At 40.1% G+C, this 16,064-nt stretch overlaps 1 protein-coding gene across 6 annotated transcripts in view; it reads left to right on the forward strand.

Moving 5' to 3' along the window:
• The window catches only part of LCORL (ligand dependent nuclear receptor corepressor like), a 150,378-nt gene extending 135,319 nt beyond the window's left edge, over positions 1–15,059 (forward strand). For 5 of the 6 annotated variants that reach the window (XM_077279993.1, XM_077279994.1, XM_077279997.1 and 2 more), the window contains 3 exons: positions 1,253–5,220; positions 11,068–11,196; positions 14,725–15,059. In XM_077279993.1, the coding sequence (XP_077136108.1) occupies positions 1,253–5,220; positions 11,068–11,162 (4,063 nt within the window). In that variant the 3' untranslated portion in view covers positions 11,163–11,196; positions 14,725–15,059. The remainder of the gene's footprint in view (positions 1–1,252; positions 5,221–11,067; positions 11,197–14,724) is intronic. The other variant, XM_077280000.1, reaches the window with a different exon arrangement.
• Positions 15,060–16,064: the final 1,005 nt, after the last annotated feature.

Below are 16,064 nucleotides of genomic sequence, written 5' to 3' on the forward strand. Positions count from 1 at the left end.
CTAAGGCTTTCAGTGCATTTTGTAGAGTGGACATTGGTTAATTTTACACCTTGGTCAGCCATTGAATTGCTCAGGCAAATGTTTACTTTTACACATACAGTATCACTAATTAAACAGTACTAATCCTAACTGCCAGGCTAATGTGCAGACACAAGACATTTTGGTTTAAACTTGAAAAAATCACAAAAATAAATGGATTTCATATATTGCTGTATCTGCCTTTTTTCCCCCACTAAAAACACAGGAAAAACTGTTGGCAACCTTTTTTGCTGCATTTTTGCACTTATAGAAAACGCTGAATTGACATGCTGCAGTTTTCAAAAAAGCATCAGTTTTCCAATTCAGTAAGAAAATAAAATAATGATTAATAAGATGAAAAAAAATATGTATTAGCTTTTGCCCTAGTTTGCTTCAGTACTACTTTTTTTGCCAATTTAGAAGAGTTTTGAGACTTCCGGCCTAAAATGTTTTAGATTGTAAATTAACAATTAGGGCCACTGCTCCAAGCCATAGTTCACATAGTTAATAATGTAGAAGGTTGTTTGTTTTTTATGAGCAAAATTAGGTTTTTTTTTAATATCTTTCTCCAAATATATCTCTATTTCCCTCTAAATAATTTTTAGGCTATGAACCATAAATTTGCAGGAAAAACAGCTAGCCTTGCAAGTTCTTGCATTGCTGCATTTCAGCAACATAAACTGTTAAAAAAAAAAACAAACAAAAAAACTCTCCGTTCGTTCAACCATTAAACCTAGCCCTAAAGTTTTGCTAAAGTTTTTTCCATTTCAGTGTTTAGACACTTTTTTACTTTTATGTTTAGATTTTGGTATTTTAAATAATTCAGTTATCTTAGAAATTTCACTTGAAGTTTTTTGATATCTCTAACTGAATTAACCTTACAGAGATTATGACGGTTTTCTAGAAAAACATAATGTATATAATATTGTAGTCTCACCCTAATCACATTTTTTGTGAACCATTTGTACCAAGGTAGTTACATCTTTCTTTAATTGTCTTATGTTTTGGTTTTTTTTTTAATTTTACACCAGAGTATAGAGTCCAGCAATTATTATACTAGTGGAATAAGTGAACTATAACTTTCTTGCTTACATTTTAAATTATTAGTACCAGAAAATAAAGCATTAAGAATCTTCCGTTTTACACAGGTGCTGTTTTCCTTTAGTATATAGTCTGGCAGTTTTATTGTATTACAGCTGATTAGAATTGTTTTTTTACTATTCTTTTTTTACAGTGTCTTGAAAGGTTACTATTTAAGAAAGATGAAAAAATCCACAAGGCTACATAAGGAAAACACAGCATTATTTAAAGTCTTAGCATCATGGTGCTTATACCACCAACAGCAGTTAATTGGTATGCTGAAATTCTTAAAGGAAGAACAAGAATCCTGTTCACAAATGTGTCCTAGCAATACACGAAGTAGGTCAATGGATCAGGTATCCCAAAGTCCAGACCTTTCACTGGCTACTTATCACAAATGCACAAACCCCAAATCTACCAAGAGCATCAAGATAAATAAAAAACTAGATCATTTGAATCTCCCACACCTTAGTGTTTGTCTAAAGGATTTACGATTTACATGGCCTAACTTGAATTCAGGGACTGTTAAGCTGCACCTAAATAAAAAGGACAACGTTCATTTAAGTGATCAACTTTTGCACTGTATAAATACACGTTCAAAAAAGAAAACTTATGACTGTTTTCGTTCCCACCATTCCACAAGGCAAAGATTACTTTTTTCTTCAGCTTTGTCAAAATTAAGATTACACAGAGCTGTAACTGAAGTGAAAGGATCCACGGTTAAAAATGGCTTACATGGTGACTATACACGGCCAGGAAGACAACTAGAAATGACAACCAAATGTTGCCAAAAAAACCCTAATCCATCGGATGGCAAGACTATGACCGTAATAAAAAATGTGACCGGTTGTGCCAATGAAAATCAAAACAGATTGAATCCAAATAGAAAGCATAGACTTAAAAGCTCTGTCTCATCAGCAACTAGCTGTGTCAATTTAGGAAAGTTGATAAAGCGTTTTCTTAAATCTGAAACAAATGGTTTTGCTGAGCTGCTTAACCAAAAAGAAAAATGTTCGGAAAAAAATGGCCAAACGGGTCTTTGTAGAAATAATAAAAATCTGTCGATATTTAATAGCTCTTTATCTGACTGTCAGACAGTTGATTTTGCCAGGGAACTTAATAATCTCGCAGATACTTTTCCTAAGGAAAAAAAATATTTTGTGAGGAATTCACTAGCAACCGTAAATGATGGAATTGCAGTTTCTGTAGGGGAACACACTCGTGATGTTTTACATCTAAAAGATTGTGAAAGCACTGAAACGGAGAGTAACGTTCTGGAGAAGATAACCGATCTACCTCACAATACACTGAAAAGAACTTCTAAAAATGTGAACTGTATCAAGAAATGTCAGATTTGTTTACCTGCCAACTTAAAATGTCCTGCACCTCAAAGGATTGTAGATAAAAAGCCGAGGGCGAATAAGCGGCGTATCAATCAAGATGAATGGCTTGAAAGTACTATTCCGCCCAAACGATACACCAGAAATATACTAGGAAGATGTAAATTGTGTGATATGTCTCATGGACTGTCTTCTTGCCAAAACAACAATTTATTTTGCAAATGTACAATCCAAAAAAACTCAGGAATTCTAAAGAATCTTAACTCTGAAGGGGTGACGTTTAATAATACTACTGAACAAATTAAAAATGCTCATTTAAAAGTAGTGGTAGAGCGTCTAGGGAATTCCAAACTTTTAGCTACCAGTACAATAAACTGTAAAGGTGTATGTAAGTTAAACCCAAACCTTCGCAATAGTGAAATTGAAGTTGGTGTATTAAAAGTGCCACAGAAAAGGCCAAACATGGAACAAAGCAATAAAGGCCAAACAAATAGTCTCATTTCAACAGTGGTAGCAAAAGCCAACTATGCAGGTGTTGAAACTCACAAGTCCGTAACTAAAGTATCAACACCAACTACATCATCAAATAATTCATACTTTAGCCCAATAAAGCTAATGTTTGTCTCTAAAGTTGAAAACGAAGATGGAGTTAAATATACATTAAGCCCTGAATATCCTCCGTTGAATAAACCAGGAGATGCCAAGCTTTCTAATTGTGTGATAAAAGTATGTGATAACCAACAGAAAAAGGAACCTCCAAGTTCACCAGAAAATAAAGCCAGTGCACAAATCAGTCTTGCAAAACTTTTATTTTCCCCTGATCAAAGTCCTTGTGAAAGGAAAACCTCAAGCCGAAAAACCTCTGCTTCTAAAATTGAAAGCCAACACAAAAGATGTTCACCGAAGACAAGTACTAAACAAAAAAGTGACACTGCCTTCTTTCGTAATCATATGGCCAAAAGCAAAAAACACTGTTCGAAATTCGGGAAGTCAAGGATTGCTGAAACTTATGTTGTTCAAAATAAAAGGTCAGACACCCAGTTCAGAATTAAAAAAGTGAAAAGAATTTTAAGATCATCTGAAAGAATTCTACAAAAATGTGAATCTAAAGCTCTGAGTTTCCAAAGAATTTCTGAACGTCTTAAACGGAGAAGGCTTTCTAATGTCTCAGGTATGTCTAGAACCAATAGCTCTGTTTCACATCAAGGAGGGAAAACCCTTTTATTACCTTTCCAGGAAGCTTTTACAAAATACACTGAAAGAGAAAGTGATACAGCAAAAAAGAACCAAGACCAAAAGACAGTCACGAAACAAAAAAGGGGCTCTTTATTGATCAGAAAACTCAGATCAAATTATGAAACCAGATCTAGAAAGCTTCAGTCACAGTCTTTTAGTTCTCTTCCATCCTCTACATTTTCTGTTAGAAGTGCCTTATGTCATAAATCAAAAAAATTATATCTTAACAAATGTAGAATATACAGAAGAAAATTACGATGTTCTAAGCAACAATGTAAAATGCCTTTAGTAGATACAAAGTGCACCAGCAACAAAGAGGAAAATTGCACTGAGAATATTAGTTTACAGCCCAGTACTGTTCTTAAGTGGTGGTCTGCATCCACTTCTAAAGAGTCTTTGTTAAAAGATTTAGAGAACAAATATGAACGAGTAGCAAATACATGGCTCGGCAAGAACAATAGGGAAAAAGATAAAGAAGCGCAATCCTTTTCAACCTTGAAAGTTTACAACTCCGAGAAGAGGTCACCTGTTCAGATGCTGTTTCAGAAAAAATGTGATCTAGGTGACCTTGCTGCATGGTTTATGCAAACAACAGAAACTCAATCTCTTTTAATAGGGAGAAAAGCTAATGCTCAAAGCCCTCTTCAGAAAATTAACAGGAAGGGACGTAAAACAAAGAAAAATGAATCCAGCATTAATTCATTGAGTTCTAAAAATCACTTTAAAAATTGCGGATTGCTTACTCAATCAGAAACATTACCAAAGCTCCTCAATGACTCAAACATCAGTAAAGGAAACCGGAAAGCTGTCCAGAATGCTAACCATTTAAATAACGTGACAGATAAAAATAATGAGGTCTGTGTAAAATTTCCATGCCATGAGAAACATGTAGATGTGTCCAAAGCCTATGGGGGAAAAGCTTCTACCAGTATACGGGTATCGGCCAAAGAGATTGCCCAATCAGTCAACATTGAAACAAGTGAAAATTGCCATGGAGCTGCAATTATAGCCAATTCAATAATGGATTTTGGTTTATTGGGCTCTTCTAAAAAAGAAAACCTGTTATTGAAAAACAATTGCAAGTCAAAACCAAAAGTTTTAAACATGTGTCCTAGCAGTAAGCAAAACATTCAAGATTGTAAAGTTTATCTAACAAAACTTGACGGTGAAACAAAAGTGTCTTGTTCCTATAGACAGTCCCCCTCTGGAAATACTCTAGCAGGAAACAAATCCAACTTCAAACTAGGAAGGAGATTGGAAAGAGGTTTCACCCGAAAGTATTGTCTTCGAAAGAACAAGTCTGCTGCTAGATCTTCACATACTTTGAGTAGAATGGAAAACTCTACCTGTAAAAAATGCAAGTTTGGAATGTGCCTACGGAAATCCAAAGGACCAAGTGCATCTTATAATTCCAAATCATTAATACTTGAAAGACAGAAACGCCTGTCTAAAATGACTTTATTTGTAGAGACCAGGGCCTTGAGATCTAAACCACCTATTCCGAATATTGGAAAGACACCAAGTGACTGCCAAAAGTTTCATTTAGGTAAGATAAATGACTTATTGCAATTTATCGTCCTGTAAAAGTAATCCATTGTAGCCATTCCATCTACTTATAACTCTTAATTTAAAGGTAACCGTCATTTTAATTTTTACTGTATAAATCAATACACGTGAAAATAATTAAACTTTGTAACATGTAGTATGTTATTGGAGAAATTCTTTTTTTTTTCTCCACCAGGAAAGATCATTAATTCTCAAAATGTCTACTGATAAGACTCACGGTAGACAGGAGGAGAGAGGCGTTCTGCCGCTAGCGCCTTCCTCTTACACTTTGTATAAAATCTTATTACTGACTGTCCTGTCATCTCGCATCCCAATAATTTTGAAATTCATAATTTCATGTTTATTATTGATCTATGAACTGAAAATTAGAATGACGGCTACTCTTTAAGTGTTGATAAAGAATATTTGCTTTTGCAATCCGCTATTGCTGCAGTTTGTAAGAACCTCTAATTTTAGGCAAGGAGTGCTTATAAAATATTTTGTTGAAAAGAATGCATGCTATAATGTTCAGAAAGGATTATCCAAAATGTACAGAACTTAAAAACCAAACTTGAACCATTTCAAGAAATGAATGATTAAGGTTTTACAATGACCTTTTACGCTTAGCAGATTTGAATATTAATGAAAATGTGAGAATAGGTCTCAAATATGCTGTGTATGCAAGCCAAACCAAGAATGGTTCTCAACTAGCAGTGTTCTGCACGGAGTATTGTGCAAAAGCACAAAGCCTTTACGAGTGACTGAAATGGTGAATTTGAATAATTAAAATGTTATGAAAAACTTAGTTAATTTTTATTAACTGCTTCAGGACAACAATTTGGAACCTTCAGGATAAACCTGTTTTTCATCACTATGACATTCCAAGAGCCATTATTATGTTTTAATTTCTCTGTCAATGTAATATGTAAGGACTTGTTTTTTTGTGATAAGTTATAGTCTGCAGTAACTTCATTTTTTTTTATTATAGAGCGTAGGAAACCTTGATTGCCTAAACAAAGTGCTTACTTAGCTTTTTGGTAAACCTACAACATTAGCTTTAAACTTGTACATCTATATGTTTTGAGATGATTAGATATGCTTCAAGTCACATTTCCTAAAATTCTCAGGTCCCCGTGAAGTCCAAACAATTTTCGATTTGCAAGGATTGCAAAAAATATAAATGCCCTGTGCCAGGGCCAGACTGGGACTAAAATTCAGCCCTGGCATTTGAGGTTACACAGGCCCACTTGTCACATGGTGACTGTATAATATCTTTGTACACTTGTAGGTTACAAGAAGTGAGGGGAGTGTAACACGACTATATAACATATCACAGCTGTATTCAGGATTACAGCTCAGTCCTATTTATTGCTTTTAGTTGCAGTAACCAAGAAAAGCCGCTACTTTATCTACATAACTTGATCTCGTAGATAATGAAGGGATGAGACGACTAAAGGCTATGGAACCTCATTCTGATGCTCCATATACTTTGCCTACAGCCACTTTTGGTTCCGCTGCGCAGCACGAGACCCGGTGACACTGAAGAGCGGTGACATCAGTAAAGTCACCGCTCTTAAGATATTCCGGGTCTTGCGCTGAGCTCGGCGACTGTGAAGAGCGGTACTGTTACTTCCGTCACCGCTCTTCAGAGTCACTGGGTTTCTCCAGGTCTGGGCTAGTAGTGGGGGTGTCTGATAGACACCTCTACATTACTTACACCAGGGATTGATAGCAGCTGACATTACGTTGCTGACATCAACCCTAAAAATCATTACACGTACCAGAATTAAATGCTCTGGCGGCTGGGAAAAGCAGTAGTTAGCGCTATTCCCAGGCTCCGGGTGCTAACTACAACTGTCATCATCCTTGCCTGGTCTCCCTGTGAAGCATTTCTGTTGTATTTACATGCACTGATCTCAGGCCACTAAATGAGTGTGATCGACAAAACTGAAGTCGTTCGCTTGTTTCCCGGCCTCTTTACACCAACTGCGGAAGAATGAAGGGAACAGAACAATCACAATTAGATCAATCTGCCCCCATACAGTATCATGTTATCAGCAGCACATCTACAGTTTACACTGGCGATGTGCTGCTGAGAACAAGGATTTCTGTTCCCACATAAACAATCCAATCACTCGATGAATAGGCAGCATTTTGCTTTAGTATAATACACCCCATAGTCCTCCATATATTATAATGTGCACCTCAGTCCTCCATATAGTATAATACACTCCTCAGTCCTCCATATAGTATAATGTACTGCTGCAGTCCTCCAAATAGTATAATACACTCCTCATAGTGCTCCATATAGTATAATGCCCCGCCATTGTCATCCATGTAGTACAATTCACTTCCCATAGTATAATGCACCCCATAGTTCTTCATATAGTATAATGTATTCCCCATAGTCCTTGGTACAGTATAATGCAGCCCCGTATATAGTATAATGATGCCACCCCAGAGTATAATGCAGCCACCCCACAGAATATATTGTAGCCCCCTGAGTATAATGTAACCCCCCCAGAGAATATAATGCAGCCCCCTCATATAGTATAATGCAGCCCCTGCATATATATGGTAGCCCCCATAGAATATAATGTAGCCCCTCCATAGAATACAATGCAGCCCTCCTCATATATATAATGCAGCTCCCCATAGAATGTAATGTAGCCCCCTCCTAGAGTATGATGCAATCACCCCCCATAGAATGTAATGCAGCCAGCCCTCATAGAATGTAATGCAGTCAGCCCCCATAGAATGTAATGCAGTCAGCCCCCATAGAATGTAATAAAGCCTCCCCCATAGAATGTAATACAGCCCCCTCCAATTGCCCCACAATCCAGTTATCACTCACTGATATATTAAAAAAAAACAACTCTCCTCACCTCTCCTTGTGCCCCGCGCTGCTCCCGACTCCGGTCTCAGCAGCTGCAGTCTGTCCACCAGACACACAGCAGGTGTGCGATGATATGAAGTCATCGCGCACCCGCAGTGACAGCGGGGAATGATGGGAGAGGGAGTGACACTAGACGCTCTCTCCTCCATCACTGCATTCAACTGTACCGGCGTCATAGACACCGGTATAGTTGAATGCAGGGCGGGCGATCGGGGGGGGAGTCGGCGCTGGCGGGAGGAGTCGGCCCTGGAGCCGCTGATAGCGGCAGCGGCCTACTCCTGGCACCGGCCCTTCTGGCATTTGCCAGAAGTGCCCGATGGCCAGTCCGGCCCTGCCCTGTGCCATGTCATACACTGCTGAAGATTACAGCAGCCAGAAAGCCGGGTACATGACATCAGGCGCGACTGTGGGCTTTTCCATAATGCCTTACAGCTATCACATTGCATGGTCTAGCGCAGCCACTATAAGGGTATGTGCACACGCTGCGGATCCGCAGCGGATTTGACGCTGCGGATCCGCAGCAGTTTTCCCAAAGTTTACAGTACCATGTAAACCTATGGGAAAAAACCCCGCTGTGCACATGCTGCGGAAAAATCCGCTCGGAAACGCAGCGGATTATTTTCCGCAGCATGTCAATTCTTTGTGCAGATTCCGCAGCGGTTTTCAACCAGCACCAATAGGAAAGTGCAGTTGAAAACCCGCAGAGGAATCCGCAGAAGAAACCGCGAGAAAATCCGCAGTGAAAACCGCAGTGGTTTTGCACTGCGGATTTTCCAAATCCGCTGCGGAAAAATCCGCAGCAGAATCCGCAACGTGGGCACATACCCTAATAGATGAGGTCAAGCCAAACAGCAAATTTACAGGGTTTCCTAGCCTTAGGTATAGGAGGTTACATCAAATAGCTTATTAGACAGAGGGATTGGAAAAAGGTGTTATTTGTGGTGTACTATTGCAGCGTTGAAGACCTTGCGCCGATGGGTTGCCATGAAGGCCGGGAGTCTGCTTTAGACCCCCGTGCCTTTCATTACAATATTCCTGTGAAAGCCAGTGTTTATCTGACGTTCATAGGAGATCATGATTTTCACCATACATAGTAGTGCTAACTATCACAGCTTCATGTCCCCTAAGGGGACTATTTAAATACAGTAGCTAGAAAAAGAAGAAAGTTTATAAAAATAGGAAGACGCAAGCTCAAAATATCCCCTCTTGCCCCATTAAGAAAATTAAAAATAAATCTAGACATTTTGGTATCGCTGCATTCGTAAAAGACTGATCTGTTGGCATGACAACCAGAGGCCTGAAGCAGACCTCTATGGTTGTCATTGCCAGATTGCTATGAGCGCTGCCCGGTGGTCGGCGCTCATAGCAAGTGAGCATTTCTGCTACACACAGGCGATCTGATCATCTTGTGTGTGTAACAGAGGCGATCAGAGTACTGCAGCTTCTAGTGTCCCATGAAGACTAATGAAGCAAGGGAAAAGTAAAAAAAACCAAAAAAACATTTTTTAAAAATATAAAAGTTCACCTCACCACCCCCTTTCGCCCCATTCAAAATAAAACAATAAAAAAAATCAAACCTACACATATTTGGTATCACAGCGTTTAGAATCGCCCGATCTATCAATAACCCGATCGCTAAATGGCAGAACGAGAAAATCAAAACTCCAGAATTACATTTTTTTGGTCTCCACTTCATTGCAATAAAATGCAATGACGGGCGATCAAAAGATTGTCTACACCAGAGGTCCCCAACGTTTCTGACCTTGAGAGCCACATTCAGCTCTGAGAGAGGGTCGCGAGCCACATTCAGCTCCCGCCCCCCTCACAATAATGGTGTAACCAAAGCCCCCATTACAGGCATAATGTTAACCAAAGCTTTTCCACAAAAATCAATCATCCCAAAGCAGTAAACAAAGATCCCTGGGTTCCTACAATACCCCCATTCAGTATTCTCCTATAACACACTCCCAACACACTGTCACATCCAGCTTCAAACACCTCCTCTGACAGGTGGTGTCATCTTGTCTCCAGCGTACCATACTTAAATCATCATACTTAAACCCCCAAGACCAGTATATGTGCATACAGATCTGCTCTTTTGTGCAGGGCTGCTCACAAAATTCACTATTTTCAGATGTGCTCTTCATAACTGTTTGCTACAACTGGAGCTAATTCACCAAGCTGGCAGATAGCCGCGAGCCACATTTCATGGGACCGCGAGCCACATGTGGCTCCCGAGCTACAGGTTGGGGACCCCTGGTCTACACCAATATGGTATCAATAAACACGTCAGCTCGGCACACAAAAAATAAGCCCTCACCCAGCCCCTGATCACGAAAAGTGGAGACGCTACTGGTCTTGGAAAATGGTGACTTTTTTTTTTTTTTTAAATTAATAAAAAAGAACCTAGACATGTTTGGCGATTATGAACTTGTAATAACTTGGAGAATTATAATGGCAGGTCAGTTTAGCATGTAGTAAACATGGTTAAAAAAAAAACAGCTGTGGAATTGCACTTTTTTTTTTTTTTTTGCAATTTCACCGCACTTGGATTTTTTTTTCCTGTTTTCCAGAGCACTTTGTTAAAACCAATGGTGTCGTTCAAAAGTCCTGGAAAAAAAAAAGCCCTCACATGGCCATTTTGATGGGGAAAAAAATAAAAAAGTTATGGTTATGGAAAGCAGAGGAGCATAAAATGTAAATGCAAAAACGAAAATACCTCTGTCATGAAGGAGTTAATATGATTTACTATAAAGCATTGCTTCTAGGAGAGACTGTAATGTCATACATACAGTTACTATATTGTATATTATATATCACATTTGGGAATTGATATTAATAAACTCCCCCATACTATTAATATACTGCTATTTTATCTATCTGTTGGCGCTGTGTAGTAATTATAGAACCTGGGCCTTTTATAACGTGCTGTGTTCTCCCCACGATTTTCAGGTTCTGTTAAGCCCGTTGGAATCCCAGCTATTAGAGGGCTTTCAAGTAGAGGTGGCACTTACTCTCTGACCCCAATTCGTATTCCCCTTCAGTAATGGGGAACGTTTATATATAATGACTGCTATTATGGTAAGAAAATGTGTTTTATATTTCTAGGTTTTGTATTTTGACAAGCCTTCAGATATTTCAATCCAAAGTTAGGTTTGCCCGCGTACGTAGCACATTCCTAGGGGCTGTTTGAAAAGACCCACTTGTTTTGGATGAGTCCTATAGAGCCTTTCAAGATGCCATGTGCTAAAGAGATTATTGTTGTGATAACTGTCAACTTGGCTGCTTTACATTAAAAGAGTTGTCCATTACTTTTATGTTGATGAGTAGTAATGAGCGACTACACTCGTTGCTCGGGTGACCTCCGAGTATTTGTTAGTGTTCGGAGATTTCATTTTCATCACGGCAGCTGAATGATTTACAGCTACTAGCCAGGCTGAGTACATGTGGGGGTTGCCTGGTTGCTAGGGAATCCCCACATGGAATCAAGCTGGCTAGTAGCTGTAAATCATTCAGCTGCCGCAATGAAAACTAAATCTCTGAACAGTCATAAATACTTGGAGGTCACCCGAGCGTGCTCGGGAAAAACCCGAGCAACGAGTTCACTCGCTCATCACTATTGATGAGCTATTCTTAGAATAGGTTATTAATATTAGATCGGTGGAGATGCGACACCCGGCTCTCCCACCAGTCAGCAGTTATCACCTCCAAAGGGGGTACGTGGAGTAGAACACCACAGCTCTGTACACGGTGTAGTGGCCACTGTCGAGTACACTCCTTTTCTCCTCAATAGGAGCTGCTCTGCAGTACTTGGCAGTGGCCACTAAACAATAAACCGCACTCGTGTTCCACTCCGTACACCATTTGCATCTGGCCATTGCTGGCGGTGATAACCATTTATAGGTGGGAGTGCTGGTGCAGCTCTGACACCCAATCTGGTAACCTGTGGATATATCATCTGTATAAAAGTAGCAGTACATCCAGTCAATTAGAGTTCGCTTAAGAAGGATGCCATCTCCTCTGGTAACCACTGAGCTTCTGTAGACCAATAGTCGACAGAGTGAAGGAACTGCACACCTAGAGGCGCTCGGGGATGCTTCATATAGGATTTATTGTCAGTATTTCATATCCATTGGTTGCACTGTGGTAAGTACAGTATTACATTAAAGTTTCGGGTGAAGAGTGAAGACCCTTCATCAGACGTATAGGCTATGTTTACTGTATATAGGTCAAGGGGATCTAGGGTACGGGGTAGGATTCCCCCAAACAGGGCCAACTGCAGGCCTTCATGTAGCTGGATCCTGGTTGTCTCTGTTTGGGGAATCCCACCCTGCATCGTGGATTCCCTTGACCGATATGCAGTGAACATAGCCTATACGTCTGATGAAGGGTCTTCACCCGAAACGTTAACGTAATACTGTACTCAGTGTAACCAATGGATGTGAAATACGGACAAATCCTATTTGAAGCATCTAGAAGTGCCTTTAAGTGTGCAGTTCCTTAAACACCTGTAATGTCTCTTTTGGGGCTCATACCCATGTCACTGTTGTATACAGTGACACACGGGTATAATAGGAGTCATAGAATTGTATACACTGTATTACAAATCCACAGTAGGTGGATGCATAAGAAGATCTACCACAAAAATATTGTGATCTCAGCAAATGTTTTTGTCTAATCCCTAGTGATGGGCGAGCGTGCTCGCCACTGCTCAATACTCGATCAAGCATTTTGGTGCCCGATCGAGTGTCACATGGTTCTCGGCTCCCTCATCTTAATCTGAGCCACTCAGCACTGAAGCTCGAAATATTCTCTCTCTCTGTGTCTCTCTCTCTCTCTGTCGGTCTGTGTCTCTCTCTCTCTTTTTCTCTCTCTCTCTTTGCCTCTCTTGTCTCCTGACAATTCCGTGACTGCTTTGTTTCCCGCCCATTGAGTGCAGATCTCCCGGAAAAATGCTCGACTGCTTCATTGACGTACATTATTATGCTCAGTGCTCGAACCAAGCACCGAGCTGTCTACTGCTCGCTCATCACTAGTAATTACTTTATACTATTGCACTTTCTGTGTCAATTTCTCATAGATCTTTGCTTACTGTTATTTAATAGTACTGGTTAGTGCATTATAAAACACTGTCCATGTGATAGTACAGTTTTACAGCTGCTGCTGTCCGCTAAGGCCAGTGTCCATCACATGACGACTAGACAGACTTCATTCTTTAGTATACACTTAAGCTGAGAAACTTCTATAGTTGGATATTGTGATCACAGTATGAAAATCGCCACTTATACCAGTATCTCCACATACACACCTACCATCAAATAATAAGTGGTAGATATAGTTGGATTTATTGGTTTAGAAAACAAAAGACCAATTTGTCAGCAGAATATTTTAAAGGGAATCTGTCAGCTGTTTTTTGCTAATCTGAGAGCAGCATGGTGTATGGGCAGAGACACTGATTTCAGCGATGTGCACTTACTGGGCTGCTTGGTGTAGTTTTGATAAAATCCCTGTTCTCTCTGCTTTAGATGTGGCAGTGGTCAGAATTTTGAATGGTGTATAACCCCGCCCACACCCCTGATTGGCAGCTTCCTGTGTATTGTAAGCAAGCTTCCAATCAGTGGTGGGGGCGGGGTTACATCGATTAGCTGGACTACATAGCACAAGACGCTTAGTCCGGCAGTGATAATCTCCTGCTGATAAAACCCCGATTGTATTGAAACTACAGCAAGCTGCTGAGCAAGTGACATCCCTGGAATCGGGGTATCTCCTCCACGTTTTTCTGCTCACAGACTAAATGGCAAAAACCTGTTGAAAGATTCCCTTTAATAGAGCAGTTATGGGCTACCGGCCTGTAATACCCAGTGATCATACTTGTGTAAGCCTTTTACCTTTTCTTGAAACTGGTTAAGGACTCTAATTTATAAAAAAAACAAATTACCTGTCATTTACAAACATGATGGGGAAACAGTCAGCAAGCTGAAATTCACAACACAATCGCCGAGTAGTGACACAGATAATGGCAGAAGTATCTTGTGACAGTATAGCTGAATCATCGTTTTTATGTTTTGTGCCTGATTTCAGGATTTGTCAGCAGAGCTTTAAAAAAAAAAGTGACTTCACATTTAAAAAGTGACCATTGTTTTCATTTTTAATGCAGAAGTCAATCGTACACCTGAAAATAAGCAACTTGTCAGAAATACGTTCTACTTGGCTGAAATCTGTCTGACTATTTCACTAATTGGAAAATCAGACAGTTGGTGCTCATAAGATTTTATGGAGGAGCATGAGGCAGACAGACCTTTCTGCTAATTCTCTTGAAATGATAGTAACAGTTCTCCATAAAATCTTATGAGCACCAACTGTCATCTCCTTTCCTATTAATGGGGAAATCTGTCTTCACTAAAGACAGATTTTACCCAAACATTCTGAGTCTTGAGAATGAATGATCAGTCCAGAAGGAGAAAGCAGATTTCTTATTTTAATTTGTACTATCGATTTATTAAATAAAAATGAAAACGATGGTTACCCATTAGTATTAGCAGGTCTGCTATGAGTGCTTCTGTGTCCATTGATCTTCTTCATTCTTCCATTTTTTTTGTCTATTTTCAGAAAACGTTGAGACTGCAGAACACTTTCTATCTGCCAGCTTGTATCGAGTGTCATAATATATGACCGACCGCATTGTCCTCCTCTTTCACCAGTGGGCCATGCTCCATCATTAGTGCATGGGAGAAAGAAAACCAATGTGCCTTCTTAACTCATTCAGTCCATTATGGTGCTCTGAAGAAGCTTCAGCCGTTGGATGGTGCCGCACAATTCACATTGCACTATTATTGTATAGATTAGGTTGTTAATCATAATCAGATTCTGCATTTCTACATGCATGCAACTGTGATTTTTAACGGGGTTGTCCACTACTAGGACAAATCCTTCTTCAACTAAATGTTCAGCCCCAATAAAACAATAAAGGCTATACTCGCATCCTGTGTCAGCTCCGTTCCCTCGGTGTCGGCACTCGCTCTCCCCAGGGCTGTGATGCCCGGTGCCCAATCAGCACTGGCGTCACTGTCTCCATCTTCGGACAAACTGAACATAGAGGAAGTCCGGGATCGGCTGTAGCTCATCCCTGACTTCCTCTTCATGTTCAGTTTGTCCGAAGACTGTGATGCCAGCGCTGATTGAGCGCCGGGCATCACAGCCCTGGGGAGAGCGAGTGCCGACACCGCAGGAACTGAGCTGGCACGGGAGGTGGGTAAAATAATAGCCTACATCAAGGCCAAACATTTAGTTTAAGAAGGGGTTGTCCTAGTAGTGAAAAACTCCTTTAAGGCTTTAGGTGGGGATAACGTAAAAGGTGATGGGATTGAACCAACATACAGGCAGTTTGGCCAGAATTTTTATTATTTTTGTTTTCAATGTTGTATGTTACAGATAAAAACTGTTTGTTTGATGCATTAAAAAGTTCATGATAAAAGTTGCTTTGTAGGGCTCTTTTTTTTGTAAGACCCGATTCTTCGGAAAGGTTATTCTCTGCACAAGAAAGCATAATTCCGTAATAAATATTAGTTACTGCAGGTAGCTTTACATCATTGTGATATTGCATACTGGACAGCAGTTGAAGTTTATTTTATTAAGTTGCACAAGAATTCGTTATGCCTATGGCCTCTTGTCTTTTGTGTACGTTTTCTAACTACAGGTCACATGCACAGACTTATGGTATGTGTCCACTGGCCATGTTACATCCGGAGTAGCTGCGGATTGAACGCTGCGTGTAGCCGCAGCGATCAATCGGCAGCGTCCAGATGTTACAGCATAGTGTATGCGTGGTAACACGCACCCGGCGGCCCTGCGATTCCGGACATGCGGCACGTGTTTTAAGATCGCAGCATGTCCGTTTACCTTGCGGCGACGCTGCACCGCCGCAAGGTAAAACACAGGGCCCTATGTGT

The sequence above is a fragment of the Ranitomeya variabilis genome, chromosome 1 (genome assembly GCF_051348905.1).
Source record: "Ranitomeya variabilis isolate aRanVar5 chromosome 1, aRanVar5.hap1, whole genome shotgun sequence".
In the NCBI taxonomy this organism is placed as follows: Eukaryota; Metazoa; Chordata; class Amphibia; order Anura; family Dendrobatidae; genus Ranitomeya; species Ranitomeya variabilis.